An 11,347-nucleotide genomic window follows, 5' to 3' on the forward strand; every position below is an offset into this window, starting at 1 on the left:
TACTAGCACGAGCTGCAAGTTCAGATGCGAGAGAGATGACTTCCGGCTAGGCGACGAGGGAGCGCTTCCTTGGAGGAGGTGGCATTTGAGCAGAGCCTCGGAGAACAGGCTTGTCGTGGAGACAAGGGCGGAGAAGACATTCCGAGTGGTGGGAACAGCTTGAGCAAAGTCAACAAGGCGAGAACGCACACGTCGCCCATCCATAGATATATAAAACATTCCATCTCCTTGGGGATCCAGTGCCGGGTATTTACATGCCAGGAAGTTTTCCTGCCCCCGCAGCATCTGGAAAAACCATACTCCTGGGCTATCCTTCCTGGTAGCTGGTTCTCAGACAGGAAACCTCCCAGAACTGGCTTTGCCCGGGAAGATGCGGCCAGTCTGGGTGGGAATCGGTAGTTCGCGTACCCCAGGCAGTGCAGCCTCGCCCACAGCGACTAGGACTTTGCGACTTTATACTAGTCCTTGTCTATTTCTGGTAGGTCCACGGCACCCACACTCGCTGGCTGCGGAGGGGCGCGGTCCACAGGAGCTGGAACCAATAGAGAGGGAGGTCGAAGCGAGAGCCCCGCCCCAGACATGACGTAAGACCCCCGGACTCAGGCTTCGCAGCCCCGGCCCCAGTCCCTTCAGTGGCTTTAACAAAACCCAGACCCCCACGTCCCGGCCAATGGAGGCGATTTAGACTGGAGCGGGACCGCGTCTGTCAAAAGCCCGACTCGGCAGCAGCGGCGGAGTCCAGAAGGAGAGCTGGAGCCGCCGCGCTGCCTCCCCGCCCCCGCCGGGATTTATTGAGTATTTGGACTGGACAATTAAGTGGCCCTGATGATGTTACCAAGCCCGGTCACCTCCACCCCTTTCTCAGTCAAAGACATTTTGAATCTGGAGCAGCAGCAGCAACAGCAGTTCCACGGCGCGCACTTGCAGGCGGACTTGGAGCACCACTTCCACTCGGCGCCCTGCATGCTGGCCGCCGCTGAGGGGACGCAATTTTCTGACGGAGGGGAGGAGGACGAGGAAGAAGAGGGAGAGAAACTGTCCTATTTGAACTCACTAGCTACAGCCGATGGCCACGGGGATTCGGGGCTCTGCCCCCAGAGCTATGTCCACACGGTCCTGCGAGACTCGTGCAGCGGGCCTAAGGAACATGAAGAGGAGCCCGAGGTCCTGAGGGACCGGAGCCAAAGTGAGTAGAGGGGGAAAGGAAACGCACCCGCACATCTGGAGCAATGGCGGGGTGCCCGCAAACAGCCCACAAATCTCGCCAGCACGGCTGCCCGCCCCGTTAGCCCCGGCTGGGGTCATGCCCTGGCCCTGGTCAACGACAGCTCCGCAAAGCGCAGGTGCCTGCAAGGGAGCCAGGGCGGAGGGAGAAAGACAAGGTGACTCCGTCAACTACTCCCCCCAGAGGGGGGAGGCGATGCAGCCCCGGAGGGAAGGGAAAATAGTTACTGCTGCCCTGATGGTGATAAGCAACATGGGCTCAGCTGCTGGGTGCTGACAGCTCATAGTATTTTTGCTCTTCCCAAGAGCTAGAGGGGCACGAGCCTGAACTCTTCCCACTTTCTCTCTAGCGTGAGACGAGTTTTCTGAGGCCAGGGCAGCCGCTCCCTCTTCCTGGAAAAGACAGTCGAAGCAGCTTGTGTGCCTAGTGTCCACAGGGCGCAGGAACTTCGGTAGAGTTCAGCTGGGTGGTTTCCTCACTTCTCCGCCTGGAACTCAGCGTCCTCGCACCCACGGCACCCGGCAGAGAGGGAGGGGATGCTGGGAGAGTGCGTGGGAACACAGTCCATTCCGCACTCACACCCCTGAGGCACCAGACTTTTTTGAAAATTCTTAACGTTTTGCTTTGTGTCCCAGGCTGTGGGGCTTCGGGCTGAGTGAAAAACGCGCCGAACTTAGATCCTGGCTGCTCAAGTAGGATGCGAGGTGAATTGGGTAGGGAAATAGGACAACTGAATAAAGCCTCCAAGGAAGTGTTTGTTTCGGAGGAGAGAGAGCCAAAGAATCTCCTTCCCTAAGAGGAGGTTTGATGTGGTGGAAGCCAAGGCCTGTGCTCTGACAGCTCCCCGGGCCTAAAATCGACATAAAACTGTCTAAATCAATCAAATTTCTTTTTCTCTCTAAGGTAATACAGATGTCGTCAGGCAGACATTTAGCTATGGGCCTGTAGGCTTTTAAAAGTAAAAAACTGTCCCTGGGCAATACATGAGCGTTACACTCAGACATTTACGAGCAGGAAGATTTTCGCAGAACGCACGCATACCGGCTCCCAAATACCAACATGTCTCACACCTTCAGCTATTCATGACGGAGTGGAAGGCAAACGAGTTTGCAAATACTATAGTTATTATGGAGTTGCAAACTTCCATCCTGAAAATAATCATCAGCACGCCGAGCCGCACATTTAATACAGGGTAATCTCTCGCAGATGCTCAAGTTCTAAATAAACGCGCACTAACTACCCCTCCCCACGGAACGTGCCTCCACCCGCCAAGGGCGTTGTGAGGGGCCTTGGGCTATCGCAGGGTCCCACGGCGTCAGGAGCCACAAACTTTCCCCAAAGTCCCAGCAGTTATTACCGCACACTCCGCGCTGCCCCCAAAAGGGGCCACAGTGCTCCGGGACCGGAGCCGCGGTGAGATCGGGAACAATTAAAGGACGCTGTTGTTTTGCTTCTTCCGCAGAAAGCTGCCAGCTGAAGAAGCCTCTGGAGGCGGCCGGAGACTGCAAGGCAGCGGAGGAGAGCGAGAGGCCGAAGCCACGCAGCCGCCGGAAGCCGCGGGTCCTCTTCTCGCAAGCCCAGGTCTTCGAGCTGGAACGCAGGTTCAAGCAGCAGCGGTACCTGTCGGCCCCCGAGCGCGAGCACCTCGCCAGCAGCCTGAAGCTCACGTCCACGCAGGTGAAGATCTGGTTCCAGAATCGCAGGTACAAGTGTAAGAGACAGCGGCAGGACAAGTCTCTGGAGCTGGGCGCGCACGCGCCCCCGCCGCCGCCGCGCCGCGTGGCAGTGCCGGTGCTAGTGCGGGACGGCAAGCCGTGCGTCACGCCCAGCGCGCCAGCTTACGGCGCTCCCTACAGCGTGGGCGCGGGCGCCTACTCCTACAACAGCTTCCCCGCCTATGGCTATGGGAACTCGGCAGCCGCCGCCGCAGCCGCGGCTGCTGCAGCCGCCGCCGCTGCGGCCTACAGCGGCAGCTACGGCTGTGCGTACCCGGCAAACGGTGGAGGCGGCGGCGGGGCCTCCGCGGCGGCCTCGGCCATGCAGCCCGCCTGCAGTGCGGCCGGAGGCGGCCCCTTTGTGAACGTGAGCAACCTGGGCGGCTTCGGCGGCGGCGGCGGCGGCGGCGGCGCACAGCCGTTACACCAGGGTGCGGCGGCCGGGGCCGCGTGCGCGCAGGGCACCTTGCAGGGCATCCGGGCCTGGTAGGGACCGGGCGGGTCATGCGGCAGCCGCCCCACCGCAGCCTGGCGCCGCGGGATTGAAGCGCGAGAAAGGCTGGATCCAAGGAAGGGCCAGGTCCCCTCGTTAAATATAAATAAATAAATAAATAAATATATATATATATATATATATATATATATATATATACATACATACACACACGTCTCGCTCCCCAGAGCCCCGGAGCGCAGCTCACGCGAGGCCTGGGGAAGGGGGCTCAGGGGCGAAGAGGATGCCCGGGAGTGGTCACGAAGACTGTCTCTGAGGCAGAAACGCCGGCTGGGTGCTGGGAGGACGATGGCCCCGAGCTTGGCCCCAAAAGGAGTGCGAGAGGCTGAGACTCGGGCTGCCGCTCGGTTCTCCCAGAGCAAGAAGGGCTTCTCTCCCTCGGGCTTCTCACCCTCAGCCTTCCCGCGGCCGCCGCGAAGCGCTGGCGGAGAACTCAAGGACAAAAAAAGCATGAAGGAGAGAAAAATGGGCGTCGTGGCTTGAGAAATCCCCAGGCCCTACCGACGCTCTGCCCCCTTTGCGGGGCCGGCGTACCACAGCACAGTCCATTTTCCTTTTCCCAACCGCCTGCCTTCCGCACCAGATACCTCGGCCTGGATCTCCAGATTGTCAGGGGGGTGTAGAACTCTGCGAAAAAAACCAGTGGAGCGAGATCAAAAGCTGGGGGGGCTGAACAAATCCGGGAACTGGTGGCCCACCGGAGGTGTTACCGGCTTTCCTTTCTGTTTCGTATTCTGTGTTCAGCACATATTTTTATATATATATATATATATATATATATATATATAAAAAACTATATCCACACGCCATGTACACACCCGCTGCCACACACTACAGGAGTCAATAAACAAGGTGCAATATTTTCAAACCGTTGGCCGGCTACAGACTTTGTTTAGCCCACAAGAGTGGGGAGGGATCCTTTAACAGGGCGGGAGGGGAAGGAAAAGATACTCAGGAAAAACAGTTCCCCCTGGATGGTTGTAGGCCTGGTCTCCCCTGCCTCAGCCCCTAGGCTGCAAGTCCGGTCTCCAAGGCTTTGTTCATTAATTTCTCTTTACTGTTGTAGGGAGGACAGGTCGGAGACTCAGGACCTTTTGAGGTCTGGGCTTTGTAATCCCCCCAAGTTTCACCCAGATGCTTCCGCTAGTACCTTGGCCTGCGTTAGATCAAGGCCTAGACTCTGCCCCGCCTCGAGGGTCTCCAGGGTAAATGGAAACCTCGCCCCCAGGCCCAGGCGTAGGCCTCGCGAAGGCGGCTGCATCTGCGGCCGCCGCCCAGGCTTCCAGCGCGCCCGGGGGCGCTGTGCCCCGCCGCGGCCGAGTTCTCCCCCTCGGTCGCCCTCCCTTCTCCCCCGGCGGCCGCGGCTTTATGCGGCTCCTTGTCACTTGCGCAGAATGCCTGTGCGAGGCCTGTGCTGCCACACGGCCGATTGTGAGCGTGCCAAGGAGGGTGAATGGGGAGGCCTCAGCGCGCCGCGCCATTGTGGGGCCGGGCCTTGCTGAAAGGCGGCTCCGGGCCGAGAAGGTGCGGAAAGAATGGCTTTTTATTGGAGTCCCGAACAAAAGGTGTGGTAGGAAGGCGAAGTCCCCTGCGCGAACAAAAACCCCAGCGCGTCGGGATTGACGTCCCTCCCGAGCTCCCCATTGCTTCCCAGAGCGGGGGCTTTGTGCAGCAGTCTGCTCAACAGAGGGACGGAGAAATGCGCGGGGATTTTGTTCCCCACTTTTTGTGCGCTGGGGGAGGGGGCGGCAAGGGGGGACGGGGGCTGGGCGGGCAGCAGGGAGGGGCGCGCTGATTAGGCCGGGCCGGCCGGGGCGCGGAGAAGTTCAGCGGGAGCCGGCGGCCTGAATGCAGGGTCATTATTGCTACAAGTTTAGCAATTTCGCCCTTACAGGAGGGGGCGGGGGCTGCTAGGTTGCTGCGGTACCCGGGCTGGGGAGCTGCAGAGCCCTGGAGGAGAAGGAAGAAAAAAGAGGAGGGGAGAGAGGGAGGCAGGCAGGCAAGCGAATCCACCAAAACCCACGGACCGCCCAGGATGAGGCTTGGACGCGTCCAAAAGGGTCTAGCGGGAGGCTGGAAAGGGGGCGCCTGGGGGGCGGAGACCCGCCCTCCCCTTGCCTCTCTAGAGGCAGAAAGACCCCGGAGCCAGGCTTGAGTTAGTGCACCAGACTGCGGGTCCCTCAGCTCCTCGCCGCCAGTTCCCTCCTCCCGCAAGCCGAACTGGAGTTGGAACACCGCCTCCCACCACCGCTTTCACCACCGTGACGTCCCAAGCCCCCTTCCTAGCGAGCCCTCCTTCTGGCGCTATTATCTTTCCTTGAGTTTCTTAAGCTAAGGGCATGGAGGGAATTCTTGCTTCCTAATACGTTTCTGCAGCCTCGGACTCATTCATTCATTCATTCATCCATTTATTCAAATTTATTCACTGACATTGATACTACTACTATATGTTCACTTCACTGTTCTGGCCGCTGGGGACGGTGAAAAAAAGTGTCCGTAGGCTTAGGAAGTTTATTTGAAGGAGTGTGTGTGGCGGGGAGATAGCTAACAAACGTAAAAATTAGTAGTCGATAAATTCTAAAAAAGAAAGAGAACCAAGTACTGGAGGGAGGGTTCTTTTCCAGTAGGTGGTCAGAGAAAGCCACATTGAGGAGATTAGATTTAAGCCGATGCCTGAATGACAAAAAGGAAGCCAGTCCAAGCAGCGCTTTGCTGTTGCAGGCTCCATGTCTCTGCACATGTCCTCTCCTCTGTCTGGGATGCTCTAATACCCCCAATTTTCTAGTGAACTCCTACTCCTCCTTCAAGGCCAGGGTTTTTTCCTGAACCACCCAAGGGGGGTAATCACTCCCTAATATGTGCCACCAGAGTCTTAGGTACTTTCCAAAATCACAACGTAGTGTCATGCAAAGATTTATTTGTCTCTGTTTCTCCACGTGAGGGCCTAGTGGGATCGTAGGGGGCCAGGTTGGCATCTTTTCCCTCTAGGACAGATAACACGGTAGGAGATGATGGGGCCAGCCTCCTTAAGCACCGTGTTCCCCAATGCGGATGGCCCCCGTGGTGGGGAACTTCGCGTTGGGTGTTGGCTGCAAGGGAGATGAACAGCTAGACTCTTGGCCCACCTGGGCGGAGCCAGAACACCTAAAACCGTCTGCGGAAGCCGTGCAGCCTATCTCCATCCCACAGGAAGGTCCGGCCTTGGGTACCCCGTGATGCCGCCGGGGAAACGGCTTCCCCAAGGGATTGTTACCCCTTGCCCTACAGCTCAAAACCTAGGAAAGGAGGCTGAGAACTTGGTGATAACCTTGACAGGAGGACACAAAGTTTAGGGTTAGGGAAGATGCAGGGATAGGGCAGGGTGGGGTGGGGGTGGGGTGGGGGTGGGGTGGAAAACTGGGAGGTATACGGTTAATCTGGGACCTGCATCTGGGACCCAATTCGACTTCCCCTACATTCTCCAAGTGAGGAGTATTGTCGGTGATCAAGATGCTGCCCTACGGGGAGTGCTCACTTCCAAGACCAGCGCGTGCACGCTAGGAACCCAAGGTTCCTGGGAGCAGACACCTTAGCTCCGCAGGGGGTTTCCTAAGTAAGCCACCCCTTTTTCTCCCTCCTGATCTGTATCCTGCTGGGCTGTGGCCTCGAAGTGCTCCCCAGCGCCGGATCCCCACCTTCCTTGCCTGGCTTCCTCCTGGCCCGAATTAATCTTCCTTTACTTTGCATCCATCCCCTCCTGTTCTGGAAAAGAGGTGTGTGAGTCTCATAGAGGAAACACAGCTGGTTCTGTGGATTGGTTCCTGCGCAGTTTGCATGTCTTGAGATACTTAAAGCCAGTCAGGACCAGCCCCCTCCCTGCTCCCTACCCTTTTCCAGATCCTGCAGTCTCTGGGTATAAATAGCTCTCATCTCTTCACTGAAGGATTTCCCTACAGCTCAGTTGCTGGGGTTCCAGTGCCTTGGCTATCAGAGGGTGAAAACCCTCAACTAACAGCTACCTCTTCCGTGAGCTCTCTCTCTAGGGGAAAAGACACCCTCCCAGGCCCAAACCACTGCTTCACTGATTGTCCTGTGAGCCAGGAGGTATTGTAAAATCCAGACAAGCCTTCTAATGACCCGTGAGACATTAAGGGGGTGAAGTAAATCGTCCCTCTGGGTTCTGGTTTCTGAGCTCTAATGCAGAGAAAAGGGATAATCCCTCCCCACCCAGTGACTGGTGTCACATTGGGCTCAAGAAGTGGGTAGGCACTACTTGTGGGGCAGGTGGAATAAGTGCTAGAAGGCCAGCATTTTTTTTTATTTCTGCAGAGCCTAATCTTGAGGGGTTAAGAGGATGGACTCTGGAATCAGGCTGCCTCTATTCCAATCTCAGCACCACCACAAACAGCAGTAAAGACCTTGAGTAAGGAGCACTCTGAACCTCAGTTTTCTTCTCTATAAAGTGGGTATGCTTAAAAGCACCTCTCTTGTAGGTTTTTTTTTCTTACGGTAGAACACACAAATGTTAGCAAGTCAATTAATGCTTATGTGTGTAAATGCTCATGAACCAATCACCTTGGCTTTGAAAATTAAGCGAGATGATCCATGTAAAAGCAGCTTAGTGCGGTGTCTGGTGCGCATCAGGCATTGCATCCATGTTATAGGGCAGGCCGGTGCTAGGCGCTGTGTATAACTCAGAAGCCCAGGACTGACCTTGGGGCACTTCCAGGCGCGCGGGGAGAGCGGGGCGGGCCCGAAGATTCGGAACCCCAACACTGTAGGCTCACGACACCACAGAGGCGGGTCGGAGCCATGGCTGGTAAGCCAAGGGCAGGGGGCACCCGGCGGGGCCTGCAAGGCTGGCAAACTTATCAGAGGTTTGGACCTTGGCAGGGTCTGGGGAATTCGACCGAAGGGGGAGGTGAAAAGAGGTTCCACGAGGAGCCGCGATTCCCCTCTAACCCATGCTGCAGGGAGGAAAGGGTCGGGAAGGAAACCTAGCTCCTCTGGGCAAGGCTCCTTGGCGTCCAGCGTCCGGCGGTTCCCGGGCGTCGCCGGGGGGGGGGGGGGGCCGAGTGGGCGGGCTCTTGGCTGGAGAGCTTCGCGTGCAGGAGGTGGGTTGGTTCAAGGCCTCCTCCTCCGCTTTATGGGTCGGGGCTCAGGGGGGAAGTCCCGGGCGCCTTCTCCCAACTCGAGGGCCCCGAGCCAGGGAAGAACGGCGGATTCTCGGTGACTAGAGTTCAGTGCTCTGCCGCCGCCTGCTCCACGTGAACGGAGGGCGCCTCGGAACCGCGGGGGGCGGCGCAGGTGCTTCGGCGCCGGGCGCCGCGTGCCGCGTCTCACACAGGCCTGGGGCGGTCAGAGCCCGCTGGGCAGGGAGCCACCGGCGAGCCCCGGGAGAGCCTGGCCAGCTCTCAAGGTGAGAGTCCAAACTGGAAGAGCCAGCCGTCCTGACAGTCGCAACCTGGACGCGGAGCCAGGCCAGCGCGCGGCGCGGAGGTAGGACGCTACGCGGAGGGTTTGGTGAATCCATAAGGCCTCCGTGCCGAGTCCAGGGAGGCCTGGGGCGGGAGAGGGCGCTGATCTCAAAAGGACGCTGCTTTTTTGGAAAGGCGGTCCCGCAAAAAGCCTAGACTTTAGGTAACGTCAATAGCAGCAAAGTTTTCTAAAGGGGAGTTTAGAAAATGTATTGAAGTATGAAATACATACAGGAAAGACGTAAGTGTACATACAGTTTGCCGAATCTTCATAAACCAAACGCTCCCTGCGAACAACACCCAGATGAAAAACCAAAACAGTATCCGTCCCCCACCCCAAGTCCCCTCATGCTCCCTTGTGTCTCCACCGCCACCGCCAAGAGTAACCACTATCCTGGCCAGGATAGGTTGGTTTTTGCCTGGTTTGGAACATTATGTAAGTGGAATCACGTAGCGCGTAGGCTGTGTGCCTGGCTTTTTTCATTTGTGAGATTTATCTATATTCTGCCTGTCGTTGTAGATTGTTCATTTGCATTATTTTACAGTATTCTCGTGTGTGAATGTGCCACAATTGATTCATCCATTCTGCTGTTAATGGGCGTGTGGGTCGTTTCTAGATTTGGGCTGTTGTGACTAAGGTTGTTACAAACATTCTAGAACAGTATCCAGTAGAACGTTCTGCAGTAGTGGAAGTGTTCTGCATCTGTGGTGTCCAGTGTGGTAGCCACCAGTCACATGCGGCTGCTGAACACCTGAACCATGGCTGGTGTGACTGAGGAACTGGACTTCCAGTTGTCTACAATTATAATTAACTTAAACGTAAAGAGTCATATGTGTTGGACAGCACAGTCCTAGTATGTCTTTTGGAGACTGTAATGCACATTTGTATTCTGTGCATACCTAGGAGTGCAATTGCCATGTCTTAGGGGATGAAAGTCAGCTTTAGTAGATTCTGCCAAGCAGGTTTCTAAAGTTGGTTGTACCAGTTTACACTTCTGTCAGGAGCAGCACCACATGCTCCCCAATGCTTAGTATTTTAATTCCATTTTAGCCATTCTGGTGAATATGTAGTGAAAAGAGGCTTTTGTTCCCTTTTAAGACTATGAAAATTGACATTTCACCATAGTAAAAATGATGATAATGGTGATGGTTGGAGGCTTTCTTGGGGACTGAGAGATGTTATAGGGGTTGGAAGCTTACCCTTTATGCCACCCCACTTCTGCAGTTGGGCCTCCCACCCAATCAACCTTCTGCCCTAGGAACTGGACCAGGATTAGCAGGCCACTAGGGAAGAGGCTGTATGTTTGGAAGTGATCCATCTCCCACATCTGTTGTTACTTTTTGTCTTCTTAAAATCAGCGCCCCTCTTCCTTTACTGTTATAATTGGAATATCCCACCAGAGGTCATGGTGAGACTGCCTGGCAGGCTGCAGCCATAGCAGAGAAGCCAGGTTTTGTGCTGGCTGCAGTTTTAGTTTGCAGCTTGGCTCGGCCTTGTATAAAAAGGCAATAACAATCCTGAGTGTGCTACCTCACTGGCTTGCTGAGAAGCAAAGTCAGCCCTGGGGAAGCAGCAGGGTGACTCCTTACTGTGTCAGGCTGTGTGTGTGTGTGTGTGTGTGTGTGTGTGTGTGTGTGTGTGTTGCTTTGTAGAGGTGCTCTCTAATCCACAGAATAATCTTGTGAGTTTTCACGTGTGAAAACTGAGGCTCAGAGATGTGAAGTCATTCCCCTCAAGGCCACACAGTTAGTAAACAGTGGCAGCAACCCCAGGAGGACTTTCCACCCAATGCCACTGAGAACATTTCTGACGTTTTCTACCTCCCTTCCCTGGGTAAACAGAGCCCTGGCTGGTGCAGATCTTGAAATTCTGGATCAGATTAGATGTCCTCTGCTAAGTGTCCCTTTGGATGGACTCAAACCAATCATTGAAGACGTGTTTTTTTTGTTGTAATACTAGTGAAACTCACTTTGTGTGACATACGAGTTCTTGGAAAGTTGTGTGCAAAAGAGCTTTTTGCTTGTGGCGAGGGAGAAAAACTGAGTACATTTTAAGTTCATCTCTGGAATTTGTTGCTTAAAGATATCCCAAAGTGAATTATTTTGTAAAGTGAAGGATTCTTTTGAAATATGAATAATAACCTAGCATTGTTGGGTTTTCAAATAAAAAACAAGCGTAAAGAGCAGCTCAACATTGTATACAGGATTCGTCAATATTTCACACATATTTCTTCTTTCATTGAGAAGGGTTCTAATGAAAGTTTCACCTGGACCATCTTGACAGTGAGCTCTCTGAGAGGTCCACAGATTACTTCTCTATCCAGATGTTAAGTTACTAGAAACCCAGTGCCCCCAGTGGCTACTGGTTGATTCAGGCTTAACTTGGGTGTGTTTCACAGTCCCTGATCACTTGGTGAGCCTCTCATGGATGGGGCTG

The 11,347-nt window shown here is 55.2% G+C and overlaps 1 protein-coding gene across 1 annotated transcript; it reads left to right on the top strand.

The window, feature by feature from the left end:
• The first annotated feature begins 825 nt into the window (after positions 1–825).
• NKX2-3 (NK2 homeobox 3) lies at positions 826–3,512 on the top strand. The gene is made up of 2 exons (XM_004268440.3): positions 826–1,186; positions 2,688–3,512. Exons 1-2 carry the CDS (start codon positions 826–828, stop codon positions 3,428–3,430), a joined length of 1,104 nt encoding a protein of 367 aa, XP_004268488.1. The 3' UTR covers positions 3,431–3,512.
• Positions 3,513–11,347: the final 7,835 nt, after the last annotated feature.

Source organism: Orcinus orca, chromosome 14 (genome assembly GCF_937001465.1).
Source record: "Orcinus orca chromosome 14, mOrcOrc1.1, whole genome shotgun sequence".
Taxonomy (NCBI): Eukaryota; Metazoa; Chordata; class Mammalia; order Artiodactyla; family Delphinidae; genus Orcinus; species Orcinus orca.

Coding starts and splice junctions, on each gene's coding strand:
- NKX2-3 (XM_004268440.3), top strand. CDS start 826: ATGATGTTACCAAGCCCGGTCACCTCCACCCCTTTCTCAGTCAAAGAC. Junction 1,187..2,687: donor CCTGAGGGACCGGAGCCAAA/GTGAGTAGAGGG, acceptor CTTCTTCCGCAG/AAAGCTGCCAGCTGAAGAAG.